Here is a 21,319-nt window from a genome sequence, read left to right as displayed (position 1 = left end):
AATTGGATTGCTAAAGCATCCAAGATGAACATCTGTTTAGATGATTATGTTTATATTTCTAGTCATTGCTGTAGATGTAATGAAATTGTTAACTCAACTACTCAAATACCCTTTCACGCATATAAGTTAAATGATTATATTATTTTTGCTAAAGATTAGATTATCTTAATTATGATTTTTAAAGTTCGGAATGGAAAGACTCCTGAGTTTGATGAAGAACAAAACAAACCCGCAGCCAAGCATGATCTCTAATATTCTTGAAAGCAACAAAGTTTGAAAATATCATTATTCAGAGAAACAATGAAAGAAAAAAAATACTATAACAATATTAAAATGAATGTTCATTTTAATCACTGTATTATTTAATACTTCAAACATTAGGAATTGTGATCGGCATGATAAAAATCAAGGCTTGGAAGATTTGAGGCTCAAGTAACGGGGGTACAGTTGTAGAAATCTGGGTCTGGCCTGCTGAACTATGGGTATCTGCTGGCTTGTAGAAGCTACTTGTAGCTTTAGACCTTAAATAGGACTCCATGTTAATTTCATTGAGTCATCTTCGGAGGGAGATGAAGATTGACCATGCCACAGCCTGATCGGCCTGGAACAAATAGCCTGACTTCCACTCGAACTCTGGTTATGCATTTGTTTGTGATGATCCTCTATGATCTTAAACCTTAAATCTCTTTTAAAGGGACTTGCTTCAGTGTTCAGGTCTGGTATGACGGCTGATCCTTCTAGCATGCTCAGTACTTCAGACATGGTTGGCCGTGATGCAGGTGAAACATTTGTGCACAAGAGACCTATTTTTATCATCCTCTCTGCTTCTACTTTATTGAATTCAGACCCCAGCCTTTCATCCACTAACTCTATCAGATTTCCACTTTGCTGGCAATGGCAAGCCTGTCATGTAAGGATAAAATCACAAAATAAAACTACTGCAAAATTTTAGTATGTCATCAAAAATGATACTATTAACAGTGAAACCTTAAATTAGGGTAGTTTACTCATGATATCCTGAGTGTAAACAACGAAAGAAAGTTCTAGTTGCCTTTCAACAATCTAATGGGGAGCAACTTTCAAATCAATGTCAGTTTATTTTTTGGAACATGACAAATCTTCAAGGGGCCTAAAGGGCATTTCCATTTCAATTTTTGTTGGCAAGTAATAGGCAGAAGTTCAAGCTAGTGACATACCCAATCCAGAAGACAAGAAAACTTATTCTCTGTCTCGAAACTAATATTTTGCTTCCCACTAACAATTTCCAAAGTTAAAATTCCAAAGCTGTAAACATCTGCCTTGTAAGTCAAATAACCCCACATTGCATATTCTGGTGCCATGTATCCTCTGCACGTTAGTGTTTAATGTAGATTATGTAGAAATCAGAATAATCAATTTAACTGACAAAGCATTAGAATATGAAGCAAAAGCCAGATATACTAGAAAGAGCAGATTACATTGTTCCGGCAATTCGAGTGCTGATGTGGCTTTTTTCCTTTTCATCAAGCTTAGCCAATCCAAAGTCAGAAATTTTAGGATTGAGATCTTTGTCAAGCAGAATATTGGTACCTTTTATATCTCTATGAACAATTTTCAGTCTTGATTCTTCATGGAGAAAAGCTAAACCTCTAGCAATCCCAATGCAGATCCTGTGCCTTGTTGACCAATCCAATTTTATCTGGCAGTTTTCTTGGCCTGCGTAATTAGTCAAGGATGTATTTCCAAGGGGAAAAATGCATTGGTGAACTTGATGTAATCGAAAGGTTTCAGTTCATATAATAGACTAATCAACTCACCAAATAAGGCACGAGAAAGGCAGTTATTTTCCATGTATTCGTACACTAGCAGGAGTTGATTCCCTTCCACACAGCATCCATAAAGTTTCACAAGATTTGGATGATGCAAACATGAAATCACACCTATCTCATTAAGAAATTCACGATTTCCTTGACTCGATTTTGATGAGAGCTGCTTCACAGCAATTACAGTTCCATCTGATAAGAGACCCTGCATTCAGGTCATGAAAAATATTATCTTTCAAGCCTGTTCATTAGATGGGAAGAATAATGAAGACCAAAGGTTAGTCAGGATACCCTGTAGACAGGTCCAAATCCACCTTCTCCAATCTTGTTTACTGAATCAAAGTTGTTAGTGGCAGCTACAATTTGCTTCAGTGTAAAAAAACCTGTCTGGAGATCTAGTCCTTTCAAATCTGTCAAAACGAAGACAGTACTAGGATGTTGGTACATAACTATACTAAGCAGCTTTACAACACCAAGATATCAGAGTCTAGACCCTAATACATGCAGTGACCACGCCCGCCATTCTTTAATATTTTGGTGAGTCCCAATGTTGCTATGTCCACCTACAACACTCAAACAGACTTGAATTGACTGCGAACAAGCTATCAAGTATAATAGTGTTACATTGAGCATGCTAAAACATGAAATTTATTTTGAAAAATACACTTGCGAATTGACATTAAAGATATCGTAATAATTAGGTCATCGTTTTATCTGAAACTGTTATCTATGTAGCGAAATAGCCCAAACCTGTTTGTTTCCATATCTTTCCTCTGCAATAGCAGCCGATGGTAGTCAATGTCAATAGGATGATATATGCTCCCACAGCCCCAACAACAATAGGTGCAATTCTGGTACTTCCTCCTATTGAGCGATGATTGAAGTCTGTCACACAAAAAACCAAATGCTAACAGGAACTTTTGCAAGGGTAAAAATAAGAAAACTCTAATCCTTCATAATAAGCAAAATGGTCTTTGCTTAACTGATCAACAAATCTTCTGAACTATGTTAACAGAAAAGAATTTTCCTCTGAACACAATTTACATCATACGTAGAACACATGTTAAGCTGTTGCAAATTGAGGCCAAGAGTTTACAGCAATTTAAGTAATTTTAGCTATAAATGAAGTTTCCACTTTAAGGAAGGCATGCCTGTATTGATAATCTATTCCCTATTTAATGAGCATGAAAACCAGATCCCAATCCACAGAGATAATAATAATTAAAAAAGAAAAAGAAAGCATGCAATTACGTTTTCAGTTTAGAGTATGTATTTCATGATATGAATAAAGGTGCAGTTCTGGTGCCAAATTTCAGTCAACCTTTAAGCTACCAGCATGGCCTAATGAAATGGTGAACCTGCCTGAGAAGCTTCAGCGGACATATACCATATGTTCATCACTCCCTACTCCCTACAGTTATTAACATTTGCTAGCCAACGTATTAAGCTCTTTCATTTCATCCATGAGGAAAACAATGAGAATGATAACATCAATGGCTGAGGGTCTTATTTCTGTGCTAGCAATGTCAACAGAAGGAAGAAGAACTTACTTGAATCTACAGATATAGCTGATATTATGGGACCATAGATTCCTCGCGTGGGAATTCGTGTAGTCCCTTTACCCGCCCAATATAAACGAATCTCCAACATATTATTTTTAATACTGATGTTAAATAGTTTGATGAAAGGTGTAAGAACTCCAAGAGCTTCTGCCTCTACATTGAAATCCTTCTCCACTAATTCATTCTACAACATAGAATAAGCACCTTCCTGGTTAATTAAATAAAAACCAAAGAACTACCAATTTGGCATGCACGCAGTATCTGTTTAAAGGCAATTTTTCAGAAAAGATAGGCAATTCCATTTTTCAAATAGCATTATTTGAAGATTAATAACTTTCAGAGGTGAAACCAGGTAAATAAATTAGCACTAGTTAATGTTTATAAATTGCTACACCAATATTCTTCAGTGCAATCAATACCTGCATATAGATATCAAAAATGCGCTTCCCAAGGCTGCTATATGTACTGTCATTTGTGTACTGAATCTCTGCAAAGTGTAAACTCACTGTATAACTCCCATTCGCCATACAATATCTATAATAAGTGAGGGAAAGAGGAGAAATGCGGGCTGTTCTGTATAGTTCAGGGATATTTTGTGATTGCAAGTTTTCAGTGTGACGTGTGTTCTGGATGTCATTGTCATCCATGAAATCTCCAGTGCTACTAAAGCCCCATTGATGGTTGCCAGTAAAATAGTCTTCCGCAGCTCCACCATCACCTCCTGCATCTCCTTCATATATGTTGCCACTTATTTCCACATCATCTCCACCACAATTAACATACAAAGAATGCCAGTCTGCCAAGGGACAGACACATATATGAAAACAATGAAATGGTACTATTGTAGAAATCAATAGTTCATATACAGTGTGCTAAACGCAGAGATTGTTCAGAACAAGTTGCCAAGAGACATACTTACATCGAGAACATTTGAAATCATTCCTGCATTGAAGTAACCGACCTCTAGTTGGAAAAAGAAAAAGTACTTAGTCCCATGTGGGAATTGTAAATAAAATTCACAAAGCTTACACACAGAATACCTCCACAACCCAAAAAATTGTTACAAAAATATCTACATAAAGAAGTTAGAAAAGGGTTTTTTATGACCATGAAATGATCAATAAAACTTTTACATGTCATGGTCATTAGCTCAGTAGCTCAAGTTGGAACTATAAGAAAGCAAGAAAAGCAACTTACAAGTTGTTTTCTGTCAAGGAACTTCTGAACAAGTTGAGATTTAGATCCCTAGTGAAATAACAAAATGCAAAATCTATATAAGTGTTTGGATTAGCCTTTGAACAAACATCAAAAGAGGAAATATAAGAAAGAAGATGTCGTCCATGAATAAGTATAATTACGTGTATATGTCCCATTGACAAGCAGGATGGCCAGGGCTTTGCCATGTGAAGTTATTATAGGAGAGATCACTGCATACAAAATGTAAATTAATCATATGCTCAATGATGCTGGTTATTGAATGTGTAAAGGTGAATCACGTGTACTTGGACATGCCGAAAAACAAAACAAGCAAAGTTTTTGAGTTTTCAGAATTTCTTGAAATAACAATGCCTGTTCCCTTTTTTAAATTAGCTGAATTATTACTCTGGAATATTCATTTGAGTTCATACATGCACATCAATGAACAAAGGCAACAAATGCAATTCAATAACAGCTAGTGCAATGTGTTAAAACCGGTTGTAGCAGAGTATCTGCGTCTACCAAAATTACTTGTACAAAGCAGTGTCAGCCACAATGAATGACTCATAGCACACAAATCGATGAGTACGTATTTAAAGTAGTCAAGCAATCCAAGATATTGCGCATACATATTGCTTCCTTGCATTAAGATTGACTGCGGGATGTCTCCACTAAGCAAGTTACCTGTTAGAAATCTGATCGAGGCAGCATGAAAAGCTTAGCTTGACATATAAATGTAGATTTTGGGATTCTAAATTATATGAGCTTACTGTCAAGAAAAGGATTTTAACTTACACAAATTTCAGATTCTGTATGGTTATGATGCCTGGAAGTTCTCCTGATAACATGTTAAAGCTAAGATCCCTGTCCAAAATTACAAGATTGAAGAACATGATCTTATTTCAGACCGTAAGCACCAGTACCAATGTAATGTATACAGCAGATCAACTTTTTAGAATACTAAGAACACCGGAATTTCCGTGCAATTTTTTTTTATCTATTCTTCTTTTTTTTTTCCCCTGCTTATCGGCATCCTAAAATTTTTCTTTTCATATATCAGCATTACATGCAGAGGTGATTTTGGAGAACCCACAGATCAAACATGAAATAACTACATATTTCTGTTAGAATCATGTTTGAAGGCTGAGAAAAATTATAGAGTGAGCAACTGATCATTCAAAGAAGTTTACTTATGCCCATAAGGTGCTAAATAAAATACCAGATGAATTTTAACTTGGCAATGAAATGCCAAACAATACATAGGAAGTAATATAGGCTGAGAGCTAGCAGCACCATATATAGGAAGAAATATAACTTAGATTATATCTCATATGTGCTCTCCGGGATTGATGCATTGTAAATCTTAGAAAACTAGTTCTTAATAGGTTTCACTCATAAAAACACAACACATCTATTTCCTTGACCCTGTATACAGAATATCAAACCACTGTTTAATGTAGAGACTGCTGCTATCATGTTTGTAGATATTCATTACAACAACCTTCATGCATACATGGCTAATCATCAAAAAATTTCTGTTAAGACTCTTACAGCATGAGAAGCCTGCTCATTCTCCATATGTATGAAGGGATCTTTCCAAATAGATTACAATTCCTCAAAACCCTGAAAAATCAATTATAGCTATGCAATATGTAAAAGTCCCATGAAAGGTTATCATCATTCCTAACCTATACCTGAAAAATGAAAAAAAAAAGATTAGCAGTGAACTTACAAGTGCGTAAGGCCTGTCATGTTTCCTAGCTCGGGAAAAACCTGACTAGTTCCATTTATGTCACTAATCTTCCTATATGTAAGAGCATAAATGTTAACAGCATCCTTGACCAGTACAGATCAAAAACAGTCACAGACATGCACATATCGTAAAAGAGTCCACATACCTACTATGATACAATAAAAAAGAAGAAAATAGCAAATGAACTCAGGAAATGTTCACTCACAACAGTTTTGATGATACCAAAACTGAGATGGATGTTGGAATTGGTCCTTGGAGTCCACTAGCATACATTTCCCTGCATAGATTCAGTCAAATAGAAACGGTGAGAGAGTTACAAGAGACAGAACAAGTGTCATATGGGGTTGAAAACTTGAAACACTTGAATGTTGAAAAGAAGAGATACTTACAATCTTTCAAGTTGTTTCCAGTTCTGTATATAATCTGGTATAGTTCCATTGAAATTATTGTCATTTATCCTACTGCATTGTGCAAAAGGCAGGCATTCAGTTCTCGGTTTTCTTGGAAATTGTGCATGGTATACTCATAAGGGCATGAAAATTTTACAAGTCAGTAAGGTTTCTGAGCTCAGCGAATTCCAATGGCAAATTTCCACTAAACTGATTCGAAGACAGAATCCTGCAATGAAAAAGGAATTTTTAGTCCTTCCAAATACACCATCTGTAGAAGAACGCTCGAGAAGGCAAAGACTCAAACATTGAAGGACGTGAACTTACAAGGTTTCCAAGTTAACTAACTTGCCGATATCTGAGGGGATTGTTCCAGAAAACTGGTTTACTTCCAGGTCCCTGGTAAGCATAGGAAATGAATTTCCATTGAGACTCTAGCATTTTTCACTTCAAACAAAAGTGACAAATTTTCATATTCTGTCATATATAAATCATGGGAGTTTTATCTGTATGCATCGGCCTAAAGCAGAAGTTCTCAAGTTGAGGACTTACAAATAAGTGAGAGCGGTAAAGCTGGCCAAATGACTTGGAATGTTCCCTGATAAACGGTTCCCAAGAAGAGAGCTGCATAGTACCATTTCTTGGCTAAATGAATTCATGGTACGAAAAGTGAAAGCAAGTCTTTTGTTGTAACAACAAAAATAAACAGATGGCGGCTTACATGTATGTCAATTTCAAAGAAGCCCATTCAGCTGGTATCGAACCATTCAGATAGTTGTAGGCAAAGTCGCTGCAAGGACCAGCAAAACAGCTTTCACTTGCCAGTAAATTAAAGGAAAAATATAGAAAATAGAATCTCGTCGTTCTTGTTAGTTTCTGGTGAAAATGAAAACTGAAAGAAATAATAAAAGAAGAGATGAACTTGTAAGTCAAGGCATCCCAAGTATTTTTCCAGATTGCTTTGTGATTTTGAGACTCAACCATAACGTGTTCACAAATTAATCAGGCACTTGAATGAACTGCTAATAAGTATTGCTCAATGGATCGCCTTAACTTCAAGTGGTTCGGCTTCCTGTTCACCCATAGTTCATATATACTAAAAAAGTTTCATGAATTGATCATGGGCTTCTTTTTGTTTTGGAAAAAAAGGGAGGAGGGTGTTCAATAGTTTGATCATTTTATTTGACCTGCTAGGAAATTTTTTAGTATATGTAGATGCATGCATCTCACATGGTTGATCTCAAACTCACATGCGTTCGAGGTAAGGAAGCTGGACTAGTTCTGGTGGAAGCACTCCAGGAAGATTCAAGCGCTTGATTTCCCTGAAAGTAGTGGTGAAAAGAAAGGGAGAAAGTGAAGCAAACGCAACTCCATAAATTACTTTGTCGGGCATTTGAGTTCTGGAGTGAAAAACCTGGACAAACGAGACTTACATGGAGACAACATGGCAGGTATTGTTCTGAAATTGGCAATTGCAAGTTATGTTCTTCACAGAATTCTGAGGTGGATCTGGTGTTATGCCTACCATCTCTACCAGGCAATTCTCATCATCGAACTTCCAGTATGTGGATCCCATTGTTTTCATACTTTTCTCCAGAGCATTAACTAAAATCACATTCCATTACAGAAACAGCAATCAGATAATAGAATTCAAGAGCTAAAGTTGCCCGACAGAAAGGGTGAAGTGTGTCCTTGGTTGTATTTAACATAAAGTTGGCAATACAGGAAATTGAACCTGGTTTTAATGGAAACTAAGAAGCCGAAAACTAAGATTTTGTGCATTTGAAGTTCATCTTATACCACTTCATAAACCCCCGAAGCGTTACAACTTCAGAAGGGGAAAATGAACAAAATTCGAAGCATAAATCTTACCTTCATCTTGAACCAGCCTAGCTGCAACAAAACGTTGGTTTGCTAAGCAACTCAGCGCCAGGACAAATATAAGGAACAACTGTTTGTCAAACATGTTTGCTTGCAGCCCAGCAGGTCTCACTTCAAGCTTCAATAACTAAGCTCTCTTGACCAGTCTTACCTTCTAGCTTGATATAATGTTTTGCAAACATTAATTAAAAGTTCTTCGTTTCATTGTCGTCGTGTCTTTCAATTATTTATGCATTTGAGTCAAACAAGAAAAGTATATAACAAACTGCAGATTGTTACTAAACGGCTTTAAGTACTGCAAACAATATATATATATATATATATATATATATATAAAAGAAACATTTGAAACATTATTTTCTGAAAATGAGATGGATGTTTCCGAAAGCTGACGCTCGTTTGCTTAGATCATCGTGAAATAGAAATATACTTACGTATCAAATGTATGCATGTAGTCGCTTATGGCGATTTCATGATTCGTGGCATTCGTACATAACCTCTGTTAAACATCATTATCAAAGTTCTTGTGGTTTGTATAGTTTCATCGTACCATGCATGCATATGAAGTTGCATTCACTGGCTTTGGACCATTGAAGAGACAAAAGAAGTTTCATTCCATGCATCATATTTATAAAAAGTTAAAATGTATAGTAGCCAGGGTGGTTTGCATAAAGAAAAAAAATAATTGAGGCCATGATTTTCTCAGCAGCAAGTAGATCTATATAAGAGCTAATCGCTTTCTTATATGCCCTTTCAGTATCAGCAAAGATGAAGTTTCACATGAACTCCATCAACTTGGGCTTCATTCAGTCACAGGATCCTGGCGGAAAAAGAGAACTGAATTGCCTAATTTCACTTGTTCCCCTATCAAATGCTTTCTCCTGCTCCACTTGCAAGCCCAGCTACCCAACTTTGTTTATATATATATCTTGCAAGCCCAGGTATCCAGCTTTGTTTCTTTGTTTCTTCAGCTTAGAAGCTGGCATAAATGGAAGCCATATGGTCCAATTTAACGCGTACAGAAAATAAAGAAAAATACAAAAAAAATTATAAAATTACAAAAATCAGAAAACACAAAGAATCAAAAAGCAAAAAATATATATATAAAAATCCCATCTTCCTTGCAACTCTTTTGCTATATTACTTATATGATTGTTTTTGATATAATTATAAAAATTGGGAATGTAATAATATGTATGTTTAGCAAGCAAGCAACAAAATAAATGAATTTTTCATTTTTTATTATATTTTTAATGTTTTTACCAGATGTTAATATGAAATTTTTCAACATAATTAAAAATTATCAAATATTTCAACTTTTATTATTTATTATAAAAAATATAAAATTTTAAAATAAATCACAAACAAAGTATTAGTACTTAATAATTCTAATAAGGACTTGAATTATTTTAGTTTTGGGTTCATATTTTGTTCAAAAATTATTATTTGCACTCAACATATCTTTTATAAATATCAAGTTAATGCGTTATTATCTTTTCTTTCTAATTGTACTTTAATAAGCTAATAAGATAGGACAATAGCTTTTATTTGAATAATGAAAGCACTATACTTTTCAAAAAAGAAAAGTAATCTGTCTCAAATTCGAGATCATTTACATTTGACATTCAGATTATTTTTATTAAAATCAGTTTAAATTTATATTATTTTCAAGTTCAAATCTGAAGAGTAAAAATTATTAACTTTTCTAATCAAATCATATTATAAACATTTTATCATTAATTATTCTTATATATATTTAGATTAAACAATTAGTTTTATTTTATAATTAAAATGAAAATAAACCTTCCGTAAAGTTTAGGATTAAAACGAAATTACATAAAAATAATTCCGAAAAGTTCATATTTCAATTGACATTCTCGCAAGAAAAGGCTACTAAACCTATGGTACACGTATTCCAGCCCCTTCTTCATCTTGTTCATGAACCCACGTTACCTACGTGGCACAACAGATATGGTGTTATCGAAAAAAACTTTTTTCTGTAATTAAAATATTCCATTCATGTAATACGAAATTAACTTTTAGATTAATTAAAAAAAAACAATTACCACTTAATTTTTAATAATTTGAGAAAAACGAATGGAAAAAGAAAAAATGTGAAAAAGGAAAACAAGCTGCCAATCGTCGCCAATTTTCCAATGGAATCCCAAAACGCCGACGAAGAGGACCAGTTCTTTGATGCACTCGACGACTTCCCGTTTTACGATTGCCTTACCTTCGACCAATCAGATCCTTCCACGTCAGACTTATCCTCTACCCTCCGTCGCCGAACCTTCTCTCGCAGAGGAATCTCCTCCGAGGAACCTGGAGATTCCCTTCTAGAAGCCTCCACCGTCGGAGGCCGCTTGAAAACCAGTTCTAGAGAGCCAAGGTACAAACTTTACCGCGATTTGAAGGCAAATGACAACAATTTCGAGATCACTGAATCAGCTCGGGATGGACTCATCTCGGCCCTCGTCATAGAAGAGAAAAGTGACGTCGAATCCACGGTTACCACCGCGAAAAATGATGAGTTGGTTGACCAAGTCCGTTACTCGGCCGAGTCTGGCACCGAACTCAGTGAGTCGCTATCTCCTTCCTCGGGTTTGCTAGTGTTGATAGCTGGTTTAGTGATAAAGGCAATCGGGTTTCAGTTAAATTTGCTAATTAGCTTCATTACATTACCTCTATCGCTGTTAAGTTGCTGCTACATGTTTATTATCGATCCCTTTCAAGCTTTGAGGCATGGTAGAGCTCATATAATCACAAAGTTGTTAAATTTATGGAATTCAACTTGTGGCTATTTTAGTCCTTTGATGTATGAGTGGTTAAAGGATCATAAATCTATATGGAACCTCTTGCTTCGATTCGGGTGGGGAATGCTGTGGGCTACATATGTAGGCTGTGTTTTATGTGGGTTATTGTTTACTTCACTTGTGATTAGTGGCTTTTTCATGAGGTATTTGGTAGAGGAACCAATGGAGATAAAGGAAATGTTGAACTTTGATTATACTAAGAGTAGTCCAGTTGCATTTGTTCCGATTGTATCCTGCGCTAGTGCTGGTTGTGGTGTGAAATGTATGGAGAAGATAGATTTTGGGAAGAATGTGGGATCCCGAGTCATACCGCCTGATCACAAACTGCAGGTTACTGTTTGTTTGACATTGCCAGAGTCAGAGTACAACAGAAATCTCGGGATGTTCCAGGTATTTGTTTGATTTATGGAATGCAGAAATTGCCATTATTTTCAAGTTATCGTACTTAGTTTCATGTGTGTTTTGTTTCTTATCTAGAAGTCAATTTGGGGTTTATGGTTGTGTTTGTAGTTTTAGGTTGGTTAAGTTTTATGCTAACATTCTTTACATTTTATTATACTCCTAGTATAACTTATTAGATAAACTAATTTGACGTAAGAAGTTGGTAATTATCTTGTTGTTGGGTTTGAAGTGTCCGTCAAGCTTAACTCTCAAGGAAATGATTCTTATTCCCATAGGTTACTAGCCTCTTGAGCCAGGTAAAATTTATTGCCAGTGCAGTTACATTAGAGTATGAGACATTAGCATTGCTAACCTCTTGATTCAGGGGAAATTGCTTTGTGCAGACGATATTTCTTATATTAGCATGCCCATAGGTTAGTAGTAGCTAGTTACCATGAGAGAATACCATCATGTCCCATAGGTTAATAGCAGCCTATTACCATGAGAGAGTTCCGAAAATAAGTTGAATGATGTTCTGGTGAATTAATCATTTTACTATAGGAAGTGTGAACTTAGACCACTTGCTTCTTCTCTCAAACACTAAAATTTTTGAGGTAAAGCTCAGCTAAATTTTGATGTTTCTGTTACCTTGAACGTGTCTATCGCATATGCACTAAATAACATCATAGAGTGATTCAGGCTGATGATTTGTTGGTTAAAGCATGGTCTAGAAACAGGGCTTGACAGCTTGGTAACAAGGAAAGATGGCCATATTTATAGTGTGTTTCTCCCTGAGTAACTGTAGTGATTGTCATTTTTCTTTATCTGTAATTCGACTCTTAACTATTAATAGCCAAACCTGTATTTGATGAATGCTAGTGCAACTTTCTTTTTTTTATGAAGGTCAGGGTAGATTTCCTGTCCATCAATGGTGAAACTCTTGCTAGTTCAAGCCATCCATGCATGTTGAAATTCAAAAGTGAGCCTATCCGCCTTCTGCTGACATTCTTCAAGGTTGCTCCTCTAGTCACTGGCTATGTTTCAGAAGCACAGACTCTAAATCTGAAGATCAGAGGTTTGAATGAAGGTATTGTGCCTACTGCTTGCTTAAGAGTTGTACTTGAACAACGAGCAGAGTACAGGCCGGGTGCTGGTATTCCTGAACTATATGACGCATCCCTCATCCTTGAATCAGAACTTCCTTTTATCAAAAGAATTATATGGTATTGGAAAAGAACTATATTTATATGGGTCAGTATGACATCATTTATGATGGAGTTACTGTTTACTTTAGTTTGTTGTAGACCTATACTCATTCCAAAAACAAGGACAAGAGCTGGTTCTGCTAGCAGCAGGTCTACACAGAATAGTTGGCCAGCATAGATTTGAGGGATTGCAGATTGATGATAATAATGCCATTAAAGATTTTCCTTCTGTTTGCTTACAAAATCACTTAAATTTGCTAGGGAACCTTGACTGTATTGTTCATCCAATTTTTTAATTTTTTCAACCCTGATGTACATGAAACTACACCTACTAGTTATAGTTGATGAGTAACTGACATATTGGCTGATTAGTTGTTGCAGAGATGAAGGAAATAATGCAAGTGAAGATTTTGCATTGCTTGTGCTATCTGTTCTCTAACGCAACCAATTATATCTTTATGGCAGCCTATATAGCCCCAATGCAGTTGTACTGCTTGTTGGTAATTTGTTGTCGACAAGTGATTTTCCATGTTGGAAATAAAATTTGTTTTAATTTACATGTGGTAGCAACACCTTCCTGCTTAATTCTTGGTTGAACAAAAATTTTCAGCTATTAAGGGGGGAAAAACAAGCCTTTTACTTCTTTAGCTGACATGCAAATTGATGCATAAGTTGGTGGGAAAGTAGACAACATAGAACAGCAGAAAGAGTTGCATATATTTCACTGCTTCATGCATGTTTGCTCATGTAAAAGAGCAGCCGTTTTTAGTTCTTTGTTTTATTTTTACCATTCGTGGTAAATACTTTGCTGCATCGACCAGAGCAATAGGTTTGATAAGCATCAAGTATGGTATGTGATTCGTGATGCATTAGATCACTTTGAGAGATTTTGCGAGAAAGTTAAGACTATATATGAGGATGTTTTCTCAATTCCACTGGGATATGCAACATGGCCTTTTTAGAATGATCCATATCAACACTGTGGTAGCTAGTTTTGTAAAGGTCTGAGAAAGTTTATCATGCAGATAGTTCCATCAACACGTGAGGTCTCTATGCTTGGCCGATGGCTACAGGGAACTCTCCTCCTTATGTGCCAAGTTTCTGTACGTGCTTATGAAGATCAAAAGGACTCAAACTGGCTCACGTGTCAGCGTATCATTATCAGATGCAGCATCCAACATGGACTGTTTCTATGTCGGTGCATGTGAACAGTTATTCTAGTAAATCAACGATTACACCTCAAATTGCAGAAACCTCAGGCCATGCATGACTCGTGTGCTTGTTGAACAGAAAGCCTCCCCAATTTGAACAAGCTTTTCAAGGCGGCGCATTCTATCAATGCATATATAAGAAACATGAAGCATGTGATCTCAACTAATTTTTAGGAGAGGATAACGTGCTTTTATTGATCTTATCCATTTCCAAATTTTCGTTTCCATTTTGTCTTCCTCATGATGAAAGGCCTTCGGGTTTCTTTCTTCACATGATGAAGAAGGTATAGACCATTTTACTTTTCTGGTTCACATGGTGTAGCTGATGTAAAGGACAAGTACGACGGTTTGGATAAGAAGATAAAAGACAAATCTGCTCCAAGTAGCCCGCAAGCAAAGCCATTTTAGAGGAATTTCAAAATTAATTCAAGTAATTCATGGTACTGGGCATTTGAATCATCTGCTATTAAAACTTGGGATAGGAGGGATTACGAATGATCGGTTACAAAAATACCACAGTAATGAGCCGAACACTCTTTTACTTTATGACCAGTACATGCTTATTCACTAGCCATCTTTGGTTTTTTTTTTTTTTTTCTGTAGTAAGGTTAATAATCCACTTTTATAATACATTCTGTAGTCCTCTGCAAAAGGAGGCCTCCTAGATTTCTACACTTAGTAAGTTAACTGCAATTACGCGAAGCACTACTCTTGAGGAAAGAGGCACTCTTGGTGATCTCCCGCAACGGCTTGTCTGTGTACCTCACCATGTTATAAATCCAAGCACCTGACACTGCCCCAAGGGTTGGGGAAGTAAGGTATATCCATATACCTTTGTAACGATTGGACACAATTGCAGGTCCCAAGCTCCTTGCTGGGTTCATCGATGCTCCTGTTAATGGCCTGTCCAATAGCATCTTAAATCATCAGCATACATCAATTTCAAAATTACAAAGATGTACTGCAAAAAGACGACAGCAAAGACAAAGCATGCTTAGTTTGACCCCTAGGTTGTTCTTCAAACATTTGTACCTATGTTCATTGTTGCAGAAATGTTGGACATATTCAAATTTTCATTAGCATTTAACTGTTTAGTTTTCTGAAGGACACGACACATATGATTTCAATACTTAGAGATTTAAAAGGTAGGCAAAAATATAATACCCGGCAAACATCACATTGAGCAGCACGGTGGCGCCAACGGCAAGTCCAGCAAGTTCTCCAATCTACATCAACAAAATGGAAACATTATTGCTGATGCTTTAAAACATTTTATATTTGAATATCATTGTCAGTACAGATAAGATGAAAAGACCAAGTCACTGTCATTAACCTTATAATTAAAATACTATGGAATATATATTAGGCAAATTAATCAATGGTGAAATAAATATTGATAAGTTTTGTAGGCAAATGAGGTTGGCTACTTAATTCACCAAACCTATTAACATATACCTCCATTATTTTTCTTTCGAGGGAAGAAACCATAAAGGGCTCTGAAGAGGTAGAACTTACAGCTCTGTTATCAGTGGCAACACCAGATATGATGAACATGAGGTAGAAAGTGATGATGAACTCGATCACGAAAGCCTGCAAGTCAGACCCTTGTGGCGACGTTCCAAAAAAGACATCGTGTGTTCCGTTGAACAGCAGACGAAGGGTTCCAGCAGCCAGAGTTGATCCGAGAACTTGGGCTGATATATAAGCAGGCACCTAAATTATGAAGCAAATTAAATTAACCACTGCAAACTTGTGCAGCTTTAGCTATTATCTCATGGGGAACATGGCCTTCGACCCAAATTGCAGTCAGGCAATGCTTATTTAGCCTTTTGAAGAAAGGTTTAATTCTACTTTCTCAACAGGAAAATTTATTCTCAAATCTCAAGTTCTTTCAGGATGACCAAATTTGGCTTAAAGTTGGTATTTGTTGTTGACCAATTTTTTACAATAAGAAGGAATGGCAACTATTTGCCTTTTCTTAAAAAGGATGGATTGACCATGCTGACACTACTTACTTGTTTCAGAGGAAATCTTTTGCAGGAAGCAAAAGCAATGGTGACTGCAGGATTGAAATGGGCACCGGATATGTGACCCACAGAGTAAACCAAGACCATCACAGCCAATCCCCACACCATGGAAATCCCTGGAAGTGAAACCACTTTCTCATTGTTTACATTCACCACCACGGATGCACAACCAGCAAATATCAGGAAATATGTGCCCAACACCTCAGCCATCAACTGCAAATTTGAAAAACAAACCGCCATTCATTCTTTTGAGACATAACTATTTACTACATAACAGTAACAACTTGGAATTCGAATTATATGGGATGAAGATTGCTGGGGTCATATGCGAAGCATGGCAACTGATCATGATCAAAGCAAAAAAAAAAAATTGAGTTTTTGAAGACGAGATTTGTACAAATTAATTGGAATATAATATTAAAAGGAAAAGAAGAAAAAGACAAGAAAGAAGCATATATAGAGTGACCTTTTGCATGAAAGGTACAGAGAAACCGATGTCAGAGCTTTTGCTTTTGGAGGCTGATGGAGGAGGATTATGATTGGCCTCACCATTCACATTCAGGACTACTCCATTATTTCCATTATTCCCGGAGATCTCAGCCATGACTGCCGATATTTATAGGAAAAGAAAATTAGTAAAACAGAGAAAAGAAACGGAGAGAGCAAAACAGAGGAGACAAAGGACAGAAGGATTGCTTGCTCTGCTAGCTTTTGTTCCTCAACAACCAGGAAGAAGAGTGTGCAAAACCCCACGAAAGCAATCCAATTTAAAGGGCAGCCTAGATGATCCAAAAAACCAAGAAGGGTGAGAGAGAGAGAGAGAAATTGGATTTTGTCAACTTAAAAAAACGAGGGATTGACCATGCACCTCTTTCTTTCTTTGCCTTTATGTTTTTTTCTTTTCCTTTTACTATTATTATAGTCTTATATTTATATTTTTCATTGGAGATATGGTTGAAAAATGTGACTGAATAGGGCCTTGTGTACAGTGAAGAAGCATTGAAGACCGCTTCAACCACCCAGCGGTAATACAGAAAGACATGAATGAATGCCTTTAATAGGTCCTCTCGTTGCAAGTATGCAATCTCCTTTGGTTAAGCCCCATTAATATGGGCACACATCATAGCCGAAAACACAGCACTATATTTTGAAGTTTACTCCCAAATCCTTTCTTCAATTTGATTAAGATAATATCATTACTTGGAAACTCCACTATCTACAACTAATAGTGACAAACTAGGAATATTGATCATTTTCTGTAGAGACAGCTGTGGTGATTAATTCCGGGTTTTGATTAGTACTGACAAATGAATTTGTACTTTATGGTCATTCTATTTTTTCTAACTTCAAAAGGGTTTCTGTTTTTGGTTTTTTTTCTTATTGTGGCCACAAGATTGCACAGACAGTAATCTGTTTGTACTGACTAAAATTTGAGATGGACTTACCAATTTTATCAGACTTTCCTAAAGAATTCGCTGTGTAGGTTCACAGGGCAAGCTTATAATTCTTTGAACCAAATTTTGGTAAATTTCCATGTAAAGATGCCGTGCCATTTAAGTCTTAGAGAATAATAAATTGGTGTTTATCTGTGGCTAGACGCGCATTTAATAATGGATACCATTACAAGAGGAAAACTTGTTTTGCTGCTAGGAATCCAAAAGACTTACAGTTTTAACATATTGCTGGAGGGTGCTAGGTTTCTATTAAAATGTTTTCTTTTCGTTTGTATTTGAAAACAAAAATTAGGTAGAATTTGGGTTTTATTTATTCAAGCCATTAAGCAATTGGTGACAGTTCTCAGTCGGACCACCATCCATCCCTCCTTGTCTGGGGAATTGGTAGGGTTGTTCATTTCCAAAGGCATGGACTCTCCAATGACCGACCTCAATGTTGAAAAGGAAAAGGAAAGAAACGAAAATTTCCAGCCTGGAGCTATGCAATAATTTCTCATTGGAGAAGATTTTTTCCCTTGCGCATTGAATCATTCATTTATTATACGCCTAAGAACGAGTAGAAAGCTACTGTTTGTACCAAAAAGTACTAAAAATGTCAAGAAGGGACAATTATGAAAGGTTAAATCAATTGGAGGAAAACTAAGAGAGATAATTCTGAATTATAATATAAAGTTAAGCAGCTAATACACCCAAATCCACATGATAATCAGCTTTTCTTTGCACACAAAAGTGGGGAAGTCTTATCAACCGTTCAATTAACTTGGTCTATTTCTTGTCATAAACAAAAGCTGAGTTTCGACTCAAAAAGATTATAAATTTATTAGGCAAAACAACCCTTTTAATTTGAACTAAATAGAATCAGCAAACGTTATCAGTGTACATTTAATGTGGAACAAACACATATATGTCGTTTGATGTACGTGATTGTCTATGGTGTAAACTCATTGATTATGCAATGAAGTACAAAAGAGAATCAACTTCGTTGTAAAAAATGCCAGGACTGGTACCAAAAAACCAAGGAAGCTTAGAATAAGGACGAAATTGTAGATAATTTCTAGTCCCATAAGTTCCTCAAATTTGACATATATATACATATCATCCAGAATCTCTTGCTCAGTAGAGCAATGCCAAGGATAAAAATTGAAGTTCTTAGGTGAATCTGTGTACATTTCCTGACAAATAGGAGTAGTTGTCAGAAAGAAAAGATAGTGTCTCAATCTCGAAGCATTGCGGCTCTTTGTAGCGTGTAACTTATGCTTGTAAAAATGCAATGCAATTGCTGGTTTCGACAGACTCTTTTGTCGAGTATGCTTAACCCATCCTGCCATACGGCATCCGTTTCCTCTCGAGAATGAATGCTTCTGTTTATGTTTTGAGCTAAATTTGAAGTCAGATGCACAGCTGTTGTAGCAACAGTTTCACTCTGCCACAAAAGACTTCGTGTCTCAAGTCTATCAGGTGTCAACTATCACCTAACCTTGACAACATTGTATCGACTCATATAGCATAGGTTTTCAACTACTGATAACAGACCCTTGACTACATCAGCTAAATTACAGAAACAAACCGGAAATTAAGCACATATTTTAGTGGAACCCATCTGGCTATATCCTTCGCATTTCCTTGTATAAAGTTTACAGGTAGGATTGAAGCCTAAGATTAAGTAAATTATGTTGAAAACATGTTGATTAATTACAATAATGTAGAGAAGACACCAAAATCAGCCCCCCAAGTATCAGGGGATTTGGTGCGGGACTCAAGACAATTTGATTAATCACAAACATTTTCTGCTTTGTGGAAGATGAACAAGGATTTCAGTCGTTCACCCCCTTGGAATTTCTGGTTGAAATTCTTTGTTAAATAATGTGTGAACTTAGCAATTATCTCCTTCCTTGGTTGGTGATCACGGACCAGCTATCATATCTTGCACATCAAGACAATAAGGGACAAGAAGTTTAGTCAACGGGGAATTTCGGACGTGCTTCCCTCAATACACGATAACTTTTCAAACCCTGTATCTGCTAAGCCAACTCCTTGGGGTCCTATATTTTGCGATTTGTTAGTTGATTTTTTTATTCGTTGCTTCTCCGCGTTTACAGCCAAGTAATGAGCCAACTCTACCCTCATTTGCCTTAAAATAGATTTGGGTACTTCTATCAGATTAACATATCTAATTTTGATGAACAAAATTCATAATTTCTGGATTAGTCCCATCGCAATGATGAGGCAGTACGTAATTTGGAGATGAAAGCACTGGTGATTGCTACTTGCTAGCCAGGCCACTGACAAGTGGCAATCTGGCCGATAGACAACTCAAAATCACTATTTTCACCAAGTCATTCTCAAGAATTAGAAACGAAATGGAAATGCTGTTGCTTAAAGAATTATCCTTCGTTCTTTTGGCTGTAGCACTTCTGAAGGTCTGCTATGGCAGGCCTTCAGACAAACCCATGGAAGGTTGTGGGGTATGAATTTATGATTAAAATACAAGCAAAAACTGGAAAATAATGAGTTCTTGAGTTTGACTTATCTATTTAAGTACAAAAAAGTCTATATTAATATGTCTATGGATGAAGAGACAGCACGAAATATGACCCAGCAAAGTGATCTCATATTCTGTCATGGATTGCGTGATCATGGCATCTTATTGCCTCATCATTCATCAGGATTAATAATTGCTGTTTGAGATCCGTACTTAAGTTTATTGGAACTAACGATTTGAGTTTAAATAATACAATAAAAAGATTATCTTGTGATCTGCACTGCTTCATTTTTCTGACTTGATCATTGAAAGATCATTGTTTGATCTCTCGATTTGAGTTTCAGAGACTTGAAGGCTCTGGAATTTGGTCTGTTGCTGCATTAACTCAACTTGATCTGCTGGTGCCTTGGTTTTGAGAGGCTTAATCTCCTTGACATATCACTGAATTATGACTTACAAGACCATAAGAAAGATTCTTGTTTTGACCCAACTAGGCATCTCCAAACAAGAAAATGTAAATGTTGTCAAAGTGTTCCCTTTGTGTTTCTCTTTTTGAGATCCAATTAGAGCTTATCAATGCTTTATACGTAAAAATAAATAAATTGCATTCCCATTAACTTGTTAATATATGTGTGAAAGGAATTTCTCTTTCTCCCTACATTACTAAAGAATAAAAAAAAAACCATACAAGTGGACCAGAGAAACCCCCAAAAGAGAGTGTTACGGTAGGACTAATTCATGCCAATTTTTAATGAAATAACCAGATATTTGGCAGCCATTAATGCATGCCACTGCATTTGCCTGCAAAGTCAACTTCATTAAACCCCCTTTTTTGCATCAATTTCCACTTGAAGAAGGGAACATTAACCGCAAATTTGTCAAAAGAGTAAAGACTTTATGCATGCTCTCATCAACAACTACAGAAATTTTCCATTGAATCCACTGCTGAGCATCCGAAGTGGTAATCGATGGAATAAGATACCTACCAACAAAAACTCTGTTCAATGCGCATGCAAAGCTCTAACCTCCCACTAACTGCCAAATAGTCACCTTAATTTTACCCCCTTTTTTTTTTATCTTCCTATTCGTAATCATAAGCACTCCCAATATAGTGTTGGTTGATTTTGCCTTTTTAATTTATGGACATTTACCATCTTCATTA

General features: G+C 36.2%; 3 protein-coding genes across 6 annotated transcripts; 1 reads left to right on the top strand and 2 right to left on the bottom strand.

The window, feature by feature from the left end:
• Positions 1 to 252: 252 nt before the first annotated feature.
• On the bottom strand, positions 253 to 8,669 carry LOC110424356 (putative LRR receptor-like serine/threonine-protein kinase RFK1). The gene is made up of 24 exons (XM_021438913.2): positions 8,576 to 8,669; positions 8,137 to 8,308; positions 7,954 to 8,025; positions 7,425 to 7,493; positions 7,256 to 7,327; positions 7,031 to 7,102; positions 6,861 to 6,932; positions 6,704 to 6,775; positions 6,520 to 6,591; positions 6,294 to 6,365; positions 6,113 to 6,184; positions 5,357 to 5,425; positions 5,191 to 5,256; positions 4,738 to 4,791; positions 4,562 to 4,612; positions 4,284 to 4,327; positions 3,784 to 4,160; positions 3,353 to 3,548; positions 2,553 to 2,687; positions 2,094 to 2,212; positions 1,797 to 2,007; positions 1,458 to 1,695; positions 1,197 to 1,347; positions 253 to 903 (listed from the first exon to the last, which is right to left on the bottom strand). Exons 1-24 carry the CDS (start codon positions 8,667 to 8,669, stop codon positions 523 to 525), a joined length of 3,003 nt encoding a protein of 1,000 aa, XP_021294588.2. The 3' UTR covers positions 253 to 522.
• Positions 8,670 to 10,620: 1,951 nt separating this feature from the next.
• Positions 10,621 to 13,540, top strand: LOC110423862 (Putative adipose-regulatory protein (Seipin)). Its single transcript, XM_021438266.1, has 2 exons — positions 10,621 to 11,787; positions 12,682 to 13,540. The coding sequence occupies exons 1-2, from the start codon at positions 10,741 to 10,743 to the stop codon at positions 13,159 to 13,161; spliced, it is 1,527 nt and encodes a 508-aa protein (XP_021293941.1). The 5' UTR covers positions 10,621 to 10,740; the 3' UTR covers positions 13,162 to 13,540.
• A 1,079-nt stretch (positions 13,541 to 14,619) lies between these two features.
• On the bottom strand, positions 14,620 to 17,107 carry NIP1;2 (NOD26-like intrinsic protein 1;2). 4 transcript variants are annotated; one of them, XM_021438270.2, is made up of 7 exons: positions 17,090 to 17,107; positions 16,918 to 17,000; positions 16,688 to 16,827; positions 16,210 to 16,434; positions 15,710 to 15,907; positions 15,359 to 15,420; positions 14,620 to 15,097 (listed from the first exon to the last, which is right to left on the bottom strand). In XM_021438270.2, the coding sequence occupies exons 3-7, from the start codon at positions 16,823 to 16,825 to the stop codon at positions 14,878 to 14,880; spliced, it is 843 nt and encodes a 280-aa protein (XP_021293945.1). In that variant the 5' UTR covers positions 16,826 to 16,827; positions 16,918 to 17,000; positions 17,090 to 17,107; the 3' UTR covers positions 14,620 to 14,877. The 4 variants fall into 4 exon arrangements, with proteins under 4 accessions (XP_021293945.1, XP_021293944.1, XP_021293946.1 ...); XM_021438269.2 differs by lacking the exon at positions 17,090 to 17,107 and having other exon boundaries at positions 16,918 to 17,072; XM_021438271.2 differs by lacking the exon at positions 17,090 to 17,107 and having other exon boundaries at positions 16,922 to 17,070.
• Positions 17,108 to 21,319: the final 4,212 nt, after the last annotated feature.

This window comes from Theobroma umbraticum, unplaced genomic scaffold, assembly GCF_002168275.2.
Source record: "Theobroma umbraticum cultivar Fairchild unplaced genomic scaffold, ASM216827v3 scaffold_204.0, whole genome shotgun sequence".
In the NCBI taxonomy this organism is placed as follows: Eukaryota; Viridiplantae; Streptophyta; class Magnoliopsida; order Malvales; family Malvaceae; genus Theobroma; species Theobroma umbraticum.
The sequence above is the reverse complement of the archived record's forward strand: the minus strand, read 5'-3'. Positions and strand labels throughout refer to the sequence as shown.

Coding starts and splice junctions, on each gene's coding strand:
- LOC110424356 (XM_021438913.2), bottom strand. CDS start 8,669: ATGTTTGACAAACAGTTGTTCCTTATATTTGTCCTGGCGCTGAGTTGC. Junction 4,792..5,190: donor TTAATGCAAGGAAGCAATAT/GTATGCGCAATA, acceptor TTTTGTATGCAG/TGATCTCTCCTATAATAACT. Junction 3,549..3,783: donor TTTTTGATATCTATATGCAG/GTATTGATTGCA, acceptor TCTATGTTGTAG/AATGAATTAGTGGAGAAGGA.
- LOC110423862 (XM_021438266.1), top strand. CDS start 10,741: ATGGAATCCCAAAACGCCGACGAAGAGGACCAGTTCTTTGATGCACTC. Junction 11,788..12,681: donor GAAATCTCGGGATGTTCCAG/GTATTTGTTTGA, acceptor TTTTTTATGAAG/GTCAGGGTAGATTTCCTGTC.